Source organism: Rhinichthys klamathensis, unplaced genomic scaffold (assembly GCF_029890125.1).
Source record: "Rhinichthys klamathensis goyatoka isolate OS25496 unplaced genomic scaffold, OSU_Roscu_1.1 h1tg000114l_1, whole genome shotgun sequence".
NCBI lineage: Eukaryota > Metazoa > Chordata > Actinopteri > Cypriniformes > Leuciscidae > Rhinichthys > Rhinichthys klamathensis.
This window is the reverse complement of record NW_026606651.1, coordinates 4604549-4624987: the sequence shown is the minus strand read 5'-3', so window position 1 is coordinate 4624987 and position 20439 is coordinate 4604549. Positions and strand designations below refer to the sequence as shown.

General features: G+C 39.7%; 1 protein-coding gene across 3 annotated transcripts in view; it reads right to left on the bottom strand.

Annotated features, from left to right (window-relative positions):
- LOC130088200 (mucin-2) overlaps nucleotides 1-20439 on the bottom strand; it is a 137680-nt gene that overhangs the window by 74283 nt on the left and 42958 nt on the right. For all 3 annotated transcript variants that reach the window (XM_056254860.1, XM_056254861.1, XM_056254859.1), the window contains one exon: nucleotides 15657-19435. In XM_056254860.1, the coding sequence (XP_056110835.1) occupies nucleotides 15657-18637 (2981 nt within the window). In that variant the 5' untranslated portion in view covers nucleotides 18638-19435. The remainder of the gene's footprint in view (nucleotides 1-15656; nucleotides 19436-20439) is intronic.

Genomic DNA, 20439 nt, shown 5'->3' with positions numbered 1-20439 from the left:
GAGGAAACAGCTAAACTGCGAAATCATTGCTGAAAAGCATGTTGTGTTTTGGATTCTGTGCAAGAAATTGAATCTACACTCACCTAAAGGATTATTAGGAACACCATACTAATACTGTGTTTGACCCCCTTTCGCCTTCAGAACTGCCTTAATTCTATGTGCCATTGATTCAACAAGGTGCTGAAAGCATTCTTTAGAAATGTTGGCCATATTGATAGGATAGCATCTTGCAGTTGATGGAGATTTGTGGGATGCACATCCAGGGCACGAAGCTCCCGTTCCACCACATCCCAAAGATGCTCTATTGGGTTGAGATCTGGTGACTGTGGGGGCCATTTTAGTACAGTGAACTCATTGTCATGTTCAAGAAACCAATTTGAAATGATTCGAGCTTTGTGACATGGTGCATTATCCTGCTGGAAGTAGCCATCAGAGGATGGGTACATGGTGGCCATAAAGAGATGGACATGGTCAGAAACAATGCTCAGGTAGGCCGTGGCATTTAAACGATGCCCAATTGGCACTAAGGGGCCTAAAGTGTGCCAAGAAAACATCCCCCACACCATTACACCACCACCACCAGCCTGCACAGTGGTAACAAGGCATGATGGATCCATGTTCTCATTCTGTTTACGCCAAATTCTGACTCTACCGTCTGAATGTCTCAACAGAAATCGAGACATTTCCTTGAGCTTTTGACATATAAGAGGTCATCATACTATAAAAACATCCAGTAAGTGGTGTTTCCAGACAGGAAACATTTTTCCAGTCTTCAACTGTCCAATTTTGGTGAGCTCTTGCAAATTGTAGCCTCTTTTTCCTATTTGTAGTGGAGATGAGTGGTACCCGGTGGGGTCTTCTGCTGTTGTAGCCCATCCGCCTCAAGGTTGTGCATGTTGTGGCTTCACAAATGCTTTGCTGCATACCTCGGTTGTAACGAGTGGTTATTTCAGTCAAAGTTGCTCTTCTATCAGCTTGAATCAGTCGGCCCATTCTCCTCTGACCTCTAGCATCAACAAGGCATTTTCGCCCACAGGACTGCCGCATACTGGATGTTTTTCCCTTTTCACACCATTCTTTGTAAACCCTAGAAATGGTTGTGCGTGAAAATCCCAGTAACTGAGCAGATTGTGAAATACTCAGACTGGCCCGAATGGCACCAACAACCATGCCACGCTCAAAATTGCTTAAATCACCTTTCTTTCCCATTCTGACATTCAGTTTGGAGTTCAGGAGATTGTCTTGACCAGGACCACACCCCTAAATGCATTGAAGCAACTGCCATGTGATTGGTTGATTAGATAATTGCATTAATGAGAAATTGAACAGGTGTTCCTAATAATCCTTTAGGTGAGTGTATATTAAACTTTTAAAAGGAGTATTCCAGGTTAAATTTAAGCTCTCAACAACAACATTGACATGCTGCAATTCCACAGAACTTTGACTCGTCCTTCAGTGTGTATAAGCAAACAGAAAGTGTGCATTGGAAGTGCACAATTTCCAATGCATTTTAGTTGTTTAGTTAGTCTGTGGCAATCGACAAGATGAATGCACTGGAAGCAAAAAAACAAAAGCGAAACTGCATCCTCTCATCTCAAGGACACAGAAAAATTCTGCCTTGTTTAGCATCAAATATTTGAGGCCGCACTAATGAATCGTCTCTTTGGAAGACTAGAGACTCTCTAGCTAGTGTATCACAGTTAATGCTGTAAAGATTTGTAGTTATTCGCCATTTATCAGGTGTGTTTTATTGAAAGCGGTGTACAGCACACTAATTGCAGGGACCGTCCCCTTGGAACTAAGCGCATTGCTGTAGGGCACAATGGTTATTGACCGCAGACCATAATCTCTGTGTAATCAAGTGACTGTTAATGTGCTTTACTCCATGTTTTGGCGACCAAAAGCAGCGTATAATGAAATCCTTCGGCGATGTGCTGCAAAACAACTAACTAAACAAAATGGAAATGGATGGAACTTTCCTGGTGGCAGTTGTTGAGGAAGAAACGAGCACTAAACGGATGCCTTTGGGGCATGTGTGATTAATTACGGTGTCTTTACCGCCTCAGCGGGAGCATCAGTGTGTGTTTGTTTGTCCCCTAAACCACACTAACTGTTGGGTAAACATATGTCTCTGGAGTGATTTTGCTTGGACATTTAACCTTGCTTTATACATTTCAGAAAGCGCTGCAAGGTGCCGTTGACTGCTGTAAACAAATGATGGATTGTTTTCGATTTGATTAATAATTTTTTTATGCATTCTCACATTGCAATGCTCACAATCTGTCCACTTTCTGATATCACATTACAATAATGTAAGCTATTTTTGGGAACGTGAAATAATGAAATGAACAAAATGAAATAATGATACACATAAATAAACAAACACCACAGTATTTAAAAAAAAACTGTTTGATAATTTTATTTTGATAGCATATTTAAAATAAAACTAGTCAATAAAAGCATGTTTAAAGGGATACTTCACTTTGAAATTAATTTTTGATATGTTTTAGTTTACCTCAAGGGCATCCAAGATGTAGGTGTCTTTGTGTCCACAGTATTTTCAATTTTGATATTTTTAGGTCAAACCGTTCTTATCTGTCAGTCATATAATGCAGTCCTATGGGGTCCACCTCAAAGAGCATGCACAGAGAAGTCCAAATTAAACATGATTTAATGACTCGTAAATGTAAGTACACATTGATGGCCTAAGACACGAAACGAGCGGTTTGTGTGAGAAAACGAACAGTATTTATATCGTTTTTACCTCTTGTAAACACAGCCACGTCTAAGTGATCTGACGGCGCCGGCGGTTCGGTCTTTCCCGGAAAGCGCCGGAAGTGAAACCTCGCGCGTGTACGTCACTCATTGTTTACACAGAGCAGAGATTGTAGGGAAGACGGCTAATTAAAAGGGTACTAATTTGCGCTTATTCGGGATGTTTAAACCGTCGTAAAAGAAAACAATTCCAAAAAATTAATAAATAAAACAATTGTATGAGTGACGTACACGCGCGAGGTTTCACTTCCGGTGCTTTCCGGAAAAGACCGAAGCGCCGGCACCCTCAGATCACTCGGACGTGGCTGTGGTTACAAGAGGTAAAAACGATATAAATACTGTTCGTTTTCTCACACAAACCGCTCGTTTCGTGTCGTAGGCCATCAATGTGTACTTACATTTACGAGTCATTAAATCATGTTTAATTTGGACTTCTCTGTGCATGCTCTTTGAGGTGGTGACCATAGACCTGCATTATATGACTGACAGATAAGAACGGTTTGACCTAAAAATATCAAAATTGAAAATACTGTGGACACAAAGACACCTACATCTTGGATGCCCTTGAGGTAAACTAAAACATATCAAAAATTAATTTCAAAGTGAACTATCCCTTTAAAGTCATGTTCAATGGCATTGAAGGTGACAATCAAATATATGCACACATTACATCACACATAAATGTCCCTACTACCTCACAGATATTAGATATTGGAAACTAACCAATCAGAAACATTCTGTGCCTGTCAATCAAAAGATCCAGGGTCACGGCCTATGCTTTTTAGCCAATCAATACAATCAGAAACATTCTTTGCACACAAATACTCTCATTTTAATCAACAATGTGGAGACACAATGTAAATAAATAATTCATTGTGATGTTTAATCAGATTTATTGTTTAGAACAGATTTTTTTGAGCTGAACTGACTGACAGTTTCAGTGATTGTAAAAGGAAGCGCTCTTTACTCGCTGTCTGTGTAATTTCATTCGCAATTTAAAGAAAAGATTCTGTTTTTCATTAGATTTTATGGCTTTTCCTACATACTTCAGTACAAAAGTGACAAAAAATAGTTTTGTAAATGTTATAATAGTGATTTGATAATGTCTAAAAAATGTATTCCATCTACTGGTTATATTGGTAATTTTTTTTTTTTTTTAAATAAAAGTTTTTGCTTTTCATAAGTGTTAGTTTTCCTATATCGCAAACCTTCTGCTCAGAGCTATATCTGGTTAATCTATCACGTCGAGGGAGTGAGATTGGATGGCGTCATCAGAGTCTGCCATACCTTGGCTTTTGGTGAATTGACGCCACTGATTTTAATCCAAATTTTTTTTTTTTTTTAACACTTTAAACCCTTAGGAAAATCTCGAGGGAACCAGGGGTAAATTATTCTTCTGGGTTTTGACATCATCATCCCTGTGCCGCTCTAGACATTTTAAAGAAAAATTGCTGCTTAAAGCACTTTTAAATACAACTCAAACATTGTAAGTGAATAAATCTTTGGTTAGGCAAATTTCATTTGTACTGACATTCACAGAAAGCCTGCCTGAGTGTGTTTTGGCTAGTTTTGTGTATTTTTCTTTCTGATATCTTTTGTGGACAGAATATCTGAAAGAATGCCCCCCAGAAGTTTGCTAAATCTGTAGTAAGACCAGTACAAAGAAAATGAGGGATGACCTACTGTAAAAAGGTAAATGCTTCAAAGAAAAAATGAAAACGGCTGCATTACCATAGCCTAAAACAATGGCATTTTATCACACATGCATCACCAGTATGCAGTATCTGAAGCAATCCTTCTTAGATGTACTGTATCTGTATTCACTGCTCTCTGTTTCTCTTTCATACCCTGTCTGACTTAGGAGTCACTATCCAGATAAATAACCTCAGTGTTGTAAAGTGGATATGGGGGTGCAGGGTAATTGACTTCATACTCCATGGCTCCTCTTATGTAAACCTGCAGTTACACCACATGACAGCCACAAGATAAACACCATTTAGGAAGTGCAAACAGGGCCTGGTGGCAATGAATCAAGCCTGAATCTATTCATCCGAACTATGAATCAATAGAGCAAACCATTTCACCAAACAGATTAAAGGGTTCTGCTGTTATCACAGACGGTAGAAGCTCAGCGGAGGAATGCAGTTTATATAATATCAATTTACAGCCGGACCGTGGCTACTAGATGAATGTCGATATTAGATTTTATTTGTTTGTTTGGATATCTTGCTATTTGATGCATTTCTCAATAGGAATGCATTGGCTTGGAAATGTCTTAAGAGGGATTCTTTTTAACATTCAGAAAACAGATCATTTCAATTAAAAGACAATTACAACCAATTAGATTTAAAATGTTTAATGCAAAAAAAACTAGTTAAAAAATAATCAAGGAAGTCTTCCACATTTTTTTTTTCACAAAATAAACTAAATGAAGAGGGATATTTAATCTTTGAATGTGCAATTTTACATAACCAATAAATACATTACAAATAATTTATTATGAATAATATATGTACATTAATATTTTATTTGAACATTATATATTTGTATATACATACAGGTGAAACTCGAAAAATTTGAATATCGTGCAAAAGTTCATTTATTTCAGTAATTCAACTTAAAAGGTGAAACTAATATATTATATAGACTCATTACATGCATTGCAAAGTGAGATATTTCAAGCCTTTATTTGTTATAATTTTGATGATTATGGCTTACAGATTTGAAAACCTTTTTACAATATTCTAATTTTGAATTTGGGGTTTTCATAAGCTGTAAGGCAAAATCATCAAAATTATAACAAATAAAGGCTTGAAATATCTCACTTTGCATGTAATGAGTCTATATAATATATTATTTCACCTTTTAAGTGGAATTACTGAAATAAATGAACTTTTGCACCATATTCAAATTTTTCGAGTTTCACCATATACATTATATATATATAGTATATGTATATATATACAATGCACATACATATGCATCTTTTTTGTATATATACACTATATGCATGTAGATATATATTGTTTTACTCATGATAAATAATTATATTGACAGATATACATAAACACAGACACAGAAATATAACTTCTGAAGGAAATGAACATGACAGAATTTATATCGCAACATCCTCAGTCCTCAAATCCTGGTTTGTCATTTGGTGGAACTGTAAGCTGGTTGAGCAGCCATTGAAGCATGGCATTTTAAAGGAGGGAGAAAGAGAGAGAGTTTCCTAATATGCAGGTGTTAACTTTGAAATGTTAACTCTGAGCCTGTGTCCTGCTGAGATCTAGACTACAGCACACTGAGTCATGTTCAGCGGGTGGGAGGGAGAGTGTCAAACGAAGGGCTGTTTATCGCTCTCAAACAAAACACACTCGCAGAACCAGCCACTGCAACTCAAGATTTTCAAGGAGAAAACAAACAAAAATGTAGTGCTAAAAGAGTACATAATGATTATTTAAAAAAAAATCACTGCCTACTTCGGGAACAGTCAGGTCTGATCTTAGTCAAATGTAATGGGAATCAAAAGTCTGAGACCACATGCTTCAATTTTGCATTCAAATTCAAACTTTTCAACTTTTTATTTGCTAAATATTTAAGCAGCATAACAATTTAAATTAGTTAATGGGACCTTATAGTTGCATTAACTAACAATGAGCAATACATTTGTTATAGGCTACTATTAATTCATCTTTGTTAACGTTAGTTTATGTTCATGTCCATTAAATAATATTAGACAACGTATTAATGTATTAGTAAATGTTATAATTAACATTAGTTAACCACATTAGTTTAGCATATATCAATCTTAGTTAATGTTAACAAATGGAACCTTATAGTAATGTGTTATCAATTTCAATTAAAAGAACTGAAAAATGTACATTAATAATTGACACGATCAACCCCTGATATGACATGTTCTCCAGCATGACGGCTTTCAATAAAACATTTGACCGTCTATACAAAATGAGTTAAAGCTGAAGTTTGTCATTTTAGTGCAGCATTTCAAACATTTCATCTTAAAGGTACAATATGTAGGATTTTTGCAGTAAAATATTCAAAAACCACTCGGCCAATGTTATATATTTTGTTTAGTTGATTACTTACAATATCCCCAATGTTTCCAACTATTTGTAAATCGTGAGAAAATTGCGATGAAACGGGGCGTGTGAGCTAGGCTTGCCGCGATAGACGGTGTTGACGGTGTTACCGGTTTTAAGCCCCATCACCGGTGACATCACTTTCCCACCGTGACACCGCGATGTCTTGACTTTTTTAAAGTATTCGTTTTTGCTAAAATATTTATTTGAATTAATTAAAAATAATAATTATCAATTATTTAGTTCAGAAGAGAGCATACATTATTAAAAACTGAACTGCGCAGTGCGTGCCAAGAGCCAGTCACGTCACAGATCAGCAAGCATCAGGATTCCATTTAGCACGTGTGGAGATGAGAACGAGTCAAATTACAGAAAAGCAAGATAATGGCGGAATGTGTAATTTATTTAGGCCTGTTTTATTTTCTTATTCGTTAATAAACGTTTTATGGTTCTTATTTGTTTGGGCCCACAGTTTGACGATTTTCAGCCTATGCATGGGGTTATTTTTATTCGTTCGTTATGCTAATAAAAGTTCTGTCTATAAATAAAAGTTTTATTATCAGCGAGCCGAGTTGTTGTTTTTTTGTCCATTCAATTGACGCTGAATTGACGCTTATTTCGAAAGTGAAAGTATAACGCGCACGCATTTAAAAGCTATTTAACCCCGTTTTATTATCAGCGAGCCGAGTTGTTGTTTATTTGTCCATTAAAGCAATTGACGCTGAATTGCCAATTGACGCTTATTTCGAAAGTGAAAGTATAACGCGCACGCATTTAAAAGCTATTTAACCCCCCCGCCCCGCCCCCCACCCCACGGTGACACCGGGATTACCGGTGTTGTGACACGTCGATTAACCGGTGGGAAATTTTCCTCACCGCGGCAACCCTAGTGTGAGCAGGGGCGAGGAGTCGCCAGTCAATGATGTCATATCCGCGTTACCCTCGGTTTCCGCTCGTACTGCCATAGTAACCATGGCGACAGACATGGACAACTGGGTTATGCCTAGCAGGACGCTCACGCTGTTGTTGTTTTATTCAAACATTATTGACCATGGCAAGCAGACTTTGAGACAAAAAGAGGGCTAGAACGAAGATCAACATCTTTCGAGATGCCGAGAGCTCCACGTCCGCGACTAACTTCGACTTGACAGAGTCGAAGTGTTGCATGTTACTTTATTCTTTATACTTTACTCAAGTGTTGCATGAGTGTTGCATGTTACTTTATTAGACAGGTGAGCAAATGTACATAAAACTAATCAATGTTATTTAGTTCAACATGATGAAATGTTATAATATGATCTGTATGTTATTCTAATGTTAACCTAGCTTAGTCTCATATAGCCAACAAACAACCTAACTAACAACATTCAACACACTCAAATGCCGTTTACTGTGATATAGTGTAAAAGTGAAACAGCGCTGCGTTACCTCAAGTTTAATTCGTCTAATAAGCTGATCCGTGTGAGTAGTAATTCAGCACTTTCGTGTAGTTCGGTAGAATGAAATGTCCTTATTCCTTTATATCCGCGGGACTCGTGTTGCGTGTGACACTGGTATACGTCTCTCATTAGCAATCGCGCCCTGCTTCACACCACAGTCATGTTAAAAACATCAAAGTATTCACTCATCCATAAAAGATCCATCAGCTTGACGACAAGATCCATAATTCCGCTTAATGCTTTGCGTCATCGATATACGCCTTTGTTATTGTAAGAGGTTAGCGACCCCTGGTGGTGAAAAATCCTACATATTGTACCTTTAACTTTACATTATAATTTTTTTATATTTTTTCTAATACTTTCTGCTCAGGTATTAATGAAAAAGCATCCCAGATTCTCAATGTGGTCTCAAACACGTTCTTCTTCAATGCATTTCTATAAATGATTCTGAAAAAATCAAAACATCGCATGCGTACAGAACGCTGACCACATTTCCAGATGGGCGAATTGTGTTACCCAAACAAAATTATCCATTAAACCTCACATTTGTGCTCGATTACATCTGACAGCAGCGGCGTCTGATTATCCAATCTGTTCTGTTGGCCGGTCCAGAACTCTGATGGCTGAGTAAGCCAGGAGCTTAGAGGTATCAGGAGCCTAGCTGATCCACGGCCTTGTTTGTGTTCTCTGACGTGGCTCGAATGAGCCGCACGCCAGGCTGGATAACAGCCTCCTCACCCACCACCATCTGTGTTGATGTAAAATAACCCTGGATCGACTGATCCCGGATCAGTTTCCTCCTCTTGATTCCGTTAGGACTGAGGTTGAGGAAACTGATCCTGGACGAGGCCTTATGGTCCAAAAATGCAAAAGCCCCAAAGGTGTGGGAGGTAAAAACAAGAAAGGAACACACAACAACATTTAATGACGGCGGTGAACACTCACTCAATACAAATTTCTGTCATGACCACTCTCGGAGTGTTTGGCATGGTAATGGATATATGACAATGTTGTTTGGTCCTGGCGGAATAGATCTGATACGCTGCTGCTGCTGCAGAACAAGTACAGAGACTTGCTACTGCCAATACACACACTGCTATACACTCTGCTTTTAGTAAGACAGACATGCAAGTGCTGTACAATAAAGCACAGATGAATTACCCGTAGCAGTTCTATGCAGGTGGAGCTGGGGAAGGTGGAGGGTTTCTGAAAGCGCCGCAACTGCTACAGCAAATGTTGACCAAGTATTTAAGGTTTTTGATTGGCTACTGATACAGCAGGAACCAATCAGCTTGCCATATAGAGAATGATGTGATTGCAAGCAGATGGAGTTAAGAATCTATCAACCTGAACCATCTGTTTCATAACAGAACTTTGTATTTGAACAATTGGCAAAATCGTAAGATATTGTAGGAAACAAAATGTTTTATTGGACAGATATAGCCTAAAACCAGACCATTCTGGAGTTATGGTCTGGCAAAGCATCATAGACAAATCATTTTGCAGAGGGGCGTCACCAACGGACGTCGCGGATAGACCTAAACCCAATCAGAGCGATGAAGGAGATGACGTATGCAGAGCGGCGGAGAAACATCTCCGAGTGTTGTTCTTTGCTCGGTTTTTAACTAAAAGGAAACGTTTAAATCGCTTAAAACAGACGCGATAGCTGATTCGAACGAGTGATGTTCGACGGCGGCATCCATCTTTGTAATGTAGGCTACAAAATCTGCTTCAAAATCCCAGCGCTGTCGTCATCGTGTAAAGCCCGCCCCAACGTTTCTGATTGGTGCCTCGATTTCGGCGGATTGGAAATGGGCTTGAATGAGCTCTTTGCCAGACTCACTTTCAGAGCAAATCTAAATTTGCCGGAAGTTTTCTGGGTTTTCCCAGGCTAGGACAGATATGACTTCACGACTCCTAATTTAAAATGACTAATATAAAGGTAGGATGCATGGAAAACTTGCTAAGCCTGACATTAAACTATAGAAATACTATCCATGGAAAAGGAGGACTAAGTTATACACAGTAGTGAGTGTGAAAATGTGCAGTAATATCAACAATAATAGTTCAAGCTGTGTTTGGTCACGCATTACAAATGACTAAAAAACACAGTTTGCTTTTCATTCTACCTTTTCTAAGACTCCTGATAGACATTCTCAATGTTATTACAAAAATAGGAGTCACAAACAAAGCAAGCGAGCAATACTCCACAGCAATTAGGAGCTAATTTTGCACATTACATTTGAGCGTTCTCAAAGGAACAAGAAAGTGGTAATTCTCAGGCCTTCATCAGCTACAACAAACAGCTTTGTGTGCATTATAGGCCGCATGAAGCAAACTGCCTCAAATGATCCACACTTAAAATCATTACTTTCTAAGGCTTTTTCCACTACGATAAAATGCTGGATTTACATTCTTTTGAAATTCAGTTGAGGACTCGTGTTGAGTCAGGTTTCACGCTTTTATTTTATGAAAGGGGGTTAGCATTGCTTTTAACCTGGGTTTATGAAGCCTTGCTCCACTATAAATACTCTATAAATGCGCTTTGTACAGTCACAGAATCTAATATGAGGTGCACATCAACAGTAAACAGTTATTTTTTACAGATGGACAAGCAGCAGTTATACGTTTAGAGTATTTCCATAGAGTACATACCGTTAACATGAAAAGATTAAATAAAAAAGTCAACATGAAATAAAAATGTATATATTTGCTACTTAACTCTATCATTTACTCACCCTCATTTCAAATCTTTCTTTCCTCCATGGAGCATAAAAGATGTTCATGCTTTTGTTTTATATAACATGCAGGTGAATTTGCCTGTCAAGCTCTAAAGAGGAAAAAAGTAGTCCATATGACTTTTATATTCTGTCTTCTGAAGTCATATAAAAAGCTTTATGCATTGAAGATGTGATTTACTGAAAATCGTCACCTCCATCATTAAACATTCCCGCATATCCAATTGACAATGCAATCGGTGCATCACTTCTTGTGCCAAACAAAGACAGAAAGTCAAGTTTTGAACAACATGATGACAGGATTTGTATTTTTCTGTGAACAAACCATTGAATTGTTGTTTGTACTTAAAGTGCAACAGGATTTCTATTGGTCTCCAAGTGAGTCTGTTTGCACATGTTGGTATATTTAAATGTGACAGCATGTTGATATCTGTCTCTGTTTGTATTGCATGGTCGTTCAAGAAAAAAAACAGAGATTCCCTCCGCTGTCCACAGAGCTGTGTTATCTCCTGAGCACTGCCCCACTTCTGCATGCTGTAAATACCCTCGCAAATACAAGAAAATGCCCTAATGTAGGCCATAGTGTCTTCTGGAAGCCTTCTCTTCCGCCAGTCATGTCTGAACCGGGGCAGAGTCGGCTGAGTGACTTTAGCTCTGCTGTTCTAGTTGTGAGTTCTGATATTCACCGTCATACATTTACTGACCTGAAGTCGATAAGTTCATTTTCTTTCCAAGCTTTATGTTACCCAGAGGAGCTACTTCACTAGCGTACCAAAACTAATTGAAAAGAAGAAAACCTGTTGCTGTTCTGTAATATACTTGGATGCGATAATCCATATACAGCCTGACTGGTCAAAGTTTCACATTTTGAGCCAATCACGAGAATGCATGCTTAAGAGTCGACAAAAGGGGAGGTAAAAAAAACGAGTTCCTGTGGAGTCGCTTTAACCCGCGGACTAAAAACAACAACTTACAGCAACAGAGTGAAAGTAGCCCAATTCCGTGGGCTCTAAACTGGTTCAAGGATTGAAAACAAAAAACAGATATGAACAATTTTTTAATGTTTCATTGTTCTGAATCTGAACAGAAACTCTCATTTGAAATTACCATTAACAGTTAATAACGTTATTTTATCGTTTTGTTTAATATTTTAATTTGGCAGTCTACCAATCCTGAATTTAGATACAATCTATGCAAATGTGATGTTGGCGCATTGTGAGTGAAATGCCAGCGCTATCGTCTGTACGCTGTTAAAGTTGTAAAGCCTCGTTCATGTAGCCTAAATGTTTTTTATTGCAATGTTTTATGTTGAAATGTTTTCATTATTTATTCAATTACATTTCAGTAGCCTAATTTCAGTATTGTGATTATGAATTATTTTAACTACGTTTCACTTGTTGAATTCTTCTGCTACCAGCTTTCAATCGCTCTGAATCAGCGCGGTGCGGCAGCAGATTACGCATTAGAGAGAATAAACCGGAATAAACGAACACTTTTCAGAGTCTATGATTGTAGCGCCTCTTAGCGGTAAAAGGCAGCAAATACACCACACATTTTACCGCCGCGGTGGAACAGCTGATGTGGGCGTTGTCATGGCTTGCCTCGACATTTGCGTTTGAATAGCGCGCGTCGTCCGTGGGCGTGTCAGATTAACGCGTAATGAAGTGTAATGAGCTGGGGGAAAAAATACTGACAGCACTCTCTTTTCATACAGATTGCATAAACTGAGAATATTTGTTTTTTATATAAATTACTTCATTTAAAAGAAGAGAATTCAAGCTTCATAAAGAAAAACCTCTCGTGCCTGTGTGACAAGTAATCGCGGAGTTACAGTTAATCTTAGGACGCGTTTCAGAATGGACTTCACTGACAGAGAGAACGCAAAACTCGCATCATGTTTGTTTTTCTTTATTTGGTGAAAAGCACCTTAAGTCATGTTAGGCAATGCGCTGGCATAAGCTTTTGGATCTTAAGAGTTTGTCCGAGGATATGTCACCAACCGTTAAAATACATTTAAGTGAAACTGAATGGCAGGTAATAAACGCTGTACTTAGAACCACTTCTTTATTTGCCCTTGCACTGCAAACAAGCAGAGACGGACTTCAAAATGTGTGCAGCACTTCATTCACGATTGAGGCGGGGTGAGCTACTGTGTGAGCTTTTGCCGACAGTTTGAGTATCCACTTGAGTTACAAACTTTATTCAAGCTCTTGTATAAAGTATAGGCAATATATATAGGCCTATATATATATATAGTAAAAGAAAATACTTTATCAAAACTCTTTTACAGAAGGAACACATGAACAGAAATTTTACCTATGATTTTGCTCTGAGTGAACAGATTTTTTTTTTTTTTTTTTTTTTTTTTTTTTAAGCCCTGGTGCTTGAAACCTTCGGTCTTCAGCTGATAAAGTTTAAATCCAGTCTGGCTAGCGCACTTCCCATAATGTCACTGATTAGTTCAGTAGACGGACAGTAGACGGTATTGTGTGTCTGTTTGAACACACTCGACCACACGAGCGTTTACACTACGAAAGCAATCCGGTCGAATGCGTTTTCGACAACCTGGAAAGTCTTTCGAAAGTGGAAAAGCTCAAAAAGTTTTAGACTCCGTTTACTCCTGTATCTAGCGTCGTTCACTTGTAATCCAATCGACCTAAACGCATCTAAATACAGGTGTAAACAGCCAATGAGACTCTCCTGGACTAATCAAACAATCATAGTCTTCTGATTGTATGGGTATTGTAGGGTTATAATTATGATTTTTGGATAAGAAATGTTAATTCATTCAGCAAATGTTGATTCGGGAATATGACTGTAAAAATAGCAAACAACCCACAGACCACATAGCCTGGGTGACCTGCTCCATCAAGACATTTAAAAACATAATGTCAGTAGCTTCTGCGGTAGCACTTTACAATCATATCAGGAGAGAACCCCTGATATGATTGTAAAGTGCTTTGGGTGTACAGTAGTACATATGAAAGCGCTATATAAATGCCTCATTCATTCATTCATTCATTCATTCATAGCCTGATGCAATCCGACTTTACAACTACAGCAGCAAATGCCAATGCTTTGAAATAAAATGCATTTTAGATCATTTTTGAAGAATGGGAAAATTACATGTTTCTGCATCATGACATGTCATTTCACTTCAGTTAGTTCTGGGAACAAAAACAAAACAAAAGAAATGTTACAAAATAAAAATAAAAACACTATGCATGTTATTTTTTCCACATATGAAACAAATAGCTTATAAAACAGCAGCTTATATAAGATATAAATAAACCACAAAGATCAAGCCAGTAAGTGCCAAAAAGAACACAGAGCCACTATCTGAGATCTGAGTGCACGGTTGGTCCATCATTAGTATGCCACAGACATGAATTTTTAAAGGATTTCAGCCCATTGCTTTTTATCTTTGAAATTGAATTTTTGCCTCAAGAATGAAATTGGTGGCGCTTTCCTTTCAGAAACTAACCCCATCAGTGAGTAACCCTACCTCATAACAGACACGTGATATCAAAAAGTCCTAATATGCTTTTATGATGCCATCATACCATAATTATGTTCATTTGTTATTCAATTCATAAAAATAAACTTTCAGTTGTGTTTAAGCAGTGTCTGACGTTTTTTCATAGTTCATAGCCCGTGAACAGCTGATGGCTGATAATGAGGCTAAGGATTTTGTTTTGATTAATTTTGCAATAACGTGACAGATTTACACATGCATACTAAGCATATCGCCAATTATGCTGTTAAAATGATGTTACAGATAATAATAAATGTTAGCAAATGTAACTTTATGGCTTGTTCAGTTTAGTTCATTCATATTAACTATTCCAAAATAGTTCTTAAACATGTCTTGATGTCACTGTGTGCAATACATTTAAAATTGTAAAATTAAAATGTACTTGATCCTTTTTTTGTTGGGACAGCATTAACTCATTTGTTAACCATGACTACAAGTACAGAAATCCATAAGGGAAATCCATATTCACACACACACACACACAAAGGTTGTTCCTTTTTCTTTCGTGAAAAGGCTTACTTTAATATAGTTGACAGACAATTGTTTTCTTCATTTAATTAAGTTTATGGAACATTTGTATTTTATGTGAGTAGAGCAATAAAACTGAGATGATGTCTCTCAAAGTAGCGTCTCTCAGAATGGCAAACACTCTGAAAGATCGAATTTGCTTTCACACATCCTACTTAAGACTTTTCAAAGTAAAAGTGGTTGGCACATTCTTTATAGTCTAAATAAACCTGGAAAGTCGTTCAGCAAGACGACAAGCTAAAAGGCAAACGGTCATATCCCTCAGTGATGAAATTGATGAGTGGACAGATGGGAGGGCAGTTTAAAAAGCATCACCGCTATTATTGCTGGAACGTATAAATGACAGTCAACACAGGATTATGGACAAAAGCAGAGGGTTGGAACATTTTCCTGCTGTTTATGTCTCACTCATTTCTTCTTTCTACCAGCCAGGAAAAAATAAGATAATTTACCCATTTGACATTGCCAACAAAATATGCTTTGGCATTCACAGTTTTTCTTCTTACCACGTTATTCCTTGACTCACTCGCGTACTCACCCGTCTCGCTCTGCCTCCTTCTTCTCCAGATCCTGAATGACGTCCAGTAAAACCTTGATGGTGTTCTGGCTGGTTTCCAACACCCCTTCCAGGCTGTGCAGCTGAGACTGCAGAGCCCCAATGTCGTACAGAGGGCCGTTTGGGCCAAACAGTTTCTCTTTTGCCTTTGCCAGGTCTAGCTTACACATAGCCCCCGACATGAGCCCCCCCAGTAGCTCCTGCACCTGCCGCAGAGTGTCCGCTTGGCCTTCTGCTGGTCCAAGAGGGGCCTGGGGATTCGTCCCCGCAGCAGGAGGCAATTGATTTGCACTGGACTGAGATTCTGGGCCGAGGATCGCCCGTCGGCTGCTTAAACGGGTGGGCCTCACTGTAGCTCTTGCCTTAGTTTTGGGAGGGACAGGAGGTGGGGTTTCACCTGCCTGATGGTGAGTTCCTGCTTCAACAATTGGCTTCGCTACCCCAGTTTTCACTCGGCCCTTTTCTGTGTTGTTGCTCTCAGCTTTGGGGACAGGAGGCTTGCGGGGCTGTCCTGGAGTCGAGGTGCCCTCTTTGCGGGGGGTGTATGGAGGAGGAGGAGGAGGAGGTGGGGGAGGAAGCATGAACTCTCTCCTGTCTCGTCTGTCCTGAGTGTAGCAGAAGGCCTGAGGGGGGGAGTGACTCACCCCAGTGTTAGAGTACAGCAGAGCAGTCTGTGGAGGACAGGCGTAAGGAGGTAAGGAATGCCTGAAATTAGCAGAGGGAAGCACAGTTTCTTGGGGTTTACTAGCATACATCATTGCCTCACGTGGACAGAGAATGGGTGACATATTTTGTGGGAATGATTTGGAGTGTGGTACTGTTTGATTTTGAGTCTTAAACTGTTGCACGATTTGAGAGGGATTACTGCAAGACACTGCATTTTGCATACTAGAGTTGCAGTGTGGCAATATTCGAACTGAAAATTTACCTGGTGCCGGTTGTGTGGAAGGGCTGCAAATCAGAACTGGTATGGAAGGAGTCACATGGGTTGCCGCATTTTGTTGATCCAAAATGCAATGTACTGCAGTTTGTGCAATAGGTATGGTGGGTGCTGAAATGGGGCCTTTGAGGTGTGAGACAGGGTGTGAAGCGGTGGCACAGGTTGGCTCGGGGGGAAATGACATCAAATTGTGAGGGAGGGTTTGTGTAGGAATCTTATGAGATGCTGCAGGTCGTGTAGGAGAGCCCACTGTTGCTGGTTTGTCTTTGACACAGTATGGTATAGACTGCACTGGAATTTTACAAGATGATGTGGGGTGAACAGGTGTTGGGGTGTGTGTAGCTGATATAGGAGATTGTACTGTTTGTACAGGAAGGGTAGGGGTCCTAATCAATGGCTCATTCTGATTAGAAATCTCACAGCGTGGCACAGACTGAATAGGAGTTACAGGTTGAGTTGGAGATATCACAGAGTACACAGGTTGATTTGAGGTGTTACCGCATGCCATGGGTTGTGTTGGAGTCTTCTGGCAAGGCTGTGTGGATGTGAACGTAGAGGCAACTGCAGGTGCTCCTTGAGAACAGGATGTTGTCTTGAAGCCAGCATTGCTGGAACATGGAATGGTTTCCTCCAGCTTTTGGCAACAGGGTCTGGATTGAGCAGGAGTTGTGGGATCTGTATATGAATCTGAAATGCATTTGGAATCAGATATTGGGGGAGTCTTACAATTTGCCGTAGTCTGAATAGCAGGTGTGCAACAACGCCCTGTAGATTCAGTAGGAGACATGCATGATTGCCTGTGTGTGGTGTCAGTGGACATGACTTGTGCTGTGGTAGTGCACAAAGGCTCCAGTACAGTGGGGGTCAAAATTATGTTCTCTGTTGCAGCCTGTGGTGGGCAACATTGTGATGTTTCTTTGGGACATGTGGTTGGTGGAGGAGATGGTGCAGTGTGAGATGGACAAGATGCAGGATCTACCTCTGCTGTTTGCAAAGAGGTTGTGTTGGCTGGGATAGTTTGGATTTTTGAATCACTGCTAGCTTCAGTCTGTGTGGAAGAGACACTACATTGCGTATTATGAACTGTATTGGGTGTGGGGGAACGCTGTGGAGGCACGATATCTGACGAAGTTCTGTGTGCCACAGCTTTGGATGTGGGTTTCTTAGGTTGGTTAGAATGTTGATGGCTTCTGTGCACAGTTTTAGTTGGAGAAGTACAAGGAAGCTCATGTTTCCCAGGATCACTTGCTGCTCTGTTTAAGGATTTCCTCCTCCCTCTCCTTCTAGACTGTTTTTGTGGCGCAGGTTGTGTTGTTGTACCCACAGAGGCAGTTTGATTGTCCTCGGTTTTCTGGCACCTTGATTGCTCAGCGGGGGTACGATGTTGGACAGGACTTTTCCGTGATCTACAAGGTGGAATGTAGACCTGTGCGGTCAACTCATCTGAGGAGTCTTCGTCATCCCAGCCTCCCCCCAAGCTGTGACTGCGAGTCTGTGTGGCCGAGAGCGAGGGAGGCTTATGCAAACTGGGTGAGGTTTGGATGGCTGTACTCCTGCATGGCTGAGTTGGCAGCGGCAGTGTGAGCGAACATGGATGCGTTGGGACCCAGCAGCGTCTGGTAGGCCCAGGGGTAAGTGGGTGCGGTGGTGCTCTCTTCAGAAATGCTGTTACAGCACCAATTGTCTTTTCCATGTCTCCACGGACCGCTCCCACCAGCGAGGGCCCATTTGTTAACTCTTTCTGCCAGTTTGGAACCTCTGTTGGACTCTTTATCCTCACCTTTTCATTTTTATCCTTAGACTCATCATCATCCTCCAAATCTTTAAAGCGTACCTGCTGCGTGCGGTTTCGCCTGCGTTTAAGTCTGCTTTCAATATCTGGAGAGTTTCGGTTGAGGAGCACTGAGCGCACAGTCACGGTTGTTGGTGTTTTGTCTGGGTTGCCATTGCTGTGGCTGTGAACAGTTGGCAAATGGTTAGGCTCTTTGCTCACCATGTTATCCAAGAGTAGCTTATGGACCATAGATGTAAATTTTGACTGTGTAGGGTTTTTGTCTGCTTTCACAAGTCAAATGTGAATAAACAATCAATTAGATAAAAAATTCAGTTGTAGCACACAGTATATTTGACATTTGGCAAACTCTGAACATGGTAAATGCTGCAGTAACAAAAAAATAAAAAATTAAATAAAATAGACCAGCCGATGGCAGCAGAGCATGTGACTGGTCCTTTCCTCAGGTCACATGACTGAGGGTTTCTGTTTAAGTCTTTGTGGTAATGCTGTCAGAGTAGGTCCTGGTTTTGGCACGAAGAGTATTTATAAGCAAGTGTCTTTATATGCAAAAGAGGGACTGGTTGTATCCTGAGCTTTAGCCCCATTAGTCCACAGGGGCACTTAAACACTCAATGAGCAACCTTTGTGAAACTCTCTTTGTGTAAGTCCTGAAGAGCATGAAACTTTGGCAGGGAAGGCTTGCGAGTATGTCACAGAAGTCTGCATCATGGTTTCATAGCCAAGAGGAAAATCCCATGTCACATAGCTCTCACGGATGCTTGTCCTAAAAACATCAAGGCAAATAAAATGTTTTTAGGAAACAGTTTTCAGGCTGACCAGTGAGAGGATATCCAGACACCTTTAATGCCCTACTTTCCAACTCAAAGCTTGTGTGCACAGTCCTCACTGGTGTAGCATTTCTTGACAGGCCAGGACTGGGCAATGCATCTCTTTAAGTTGACTTTATCTCTCACATTTGTCCTTGAGTTTATTTGCTTGTGTCGTTCACTTCATTGTTTTCTTTTGACAGGAACAGAACTGGAACATCTAAGCAAGGTAAAAACACAGAAAAAGGACAGTTAATTCAGTAATGTCCCAAAATCGAGGTTTGTATTTCTGAATCGTGTTTTACTTTGTCAAACACATACACACACAATAAGTTTGTTCTAGCGTAAAACCGTACCTGAGGACATACAGAAGTACCTAGATTCCTCAAGTATAAAACTGCCTCAACAAAGCAAATATTTCACAAGTTCCCTTCAATAATCAAGTCTTTGATCTCCTTTCATTCTCTGGTGAGGCAGTCTACGAAATAGTTTAGGTCAAATAGTCAAATGTATGACAACAGTAGATATTGAGAGTACTTTTAGCTTGTCTGCGGCTTTGGGGCTGGTGTTTAACTCAGTGGTGTCTCAGAGGGGGCAGACTAAGAGATATTCAGGGGTAGAAACTGACAACGCTAATTAACTTGGCTTGTCTTTAAGCAACCCCCCTGGCACATGGAGGCACAAGCATGACAGCTGATCGCCTCAGGGAATTCTGAACACACTCTATCACACTGTCACTGTTACCAGGCACTGCATTCTGTCAGTGATCAGACAATCACAGTCCGCTGAGTCATGAAAGGATGTTAAATGTCTGTGTACGTGTCTTGTGGTACACGTATTTGCATCAGATGGGGAATCAGTCAGATTGAATCATAGCACAGAACATCTTACTCAACAAAACTACTAGCATGTCACAGCCCTCCTCTATGATTTCTTGTACATGTCCTTCATCAAAACAGTCATATAGCTTCAAGTGCTAATTAGCCTATGGACATATTTTGAAAGAAATAGCTTCTTTCTGATTACAGGATCATTCTTGTTATGCAGTACATTTTCATGTCACTGTAATATACTTAAGTATCAAAATATTAAACGTTTAAACAAATTTTAAAGATGGAATTAGTTTTCTTTATTTACATCCGTTTGTTTTCTTGTCATTGTGTAAGATATAATCAATGATACAAATAAGAAAGGCTGATAACCCCTAAATATGTTTCCTGACAT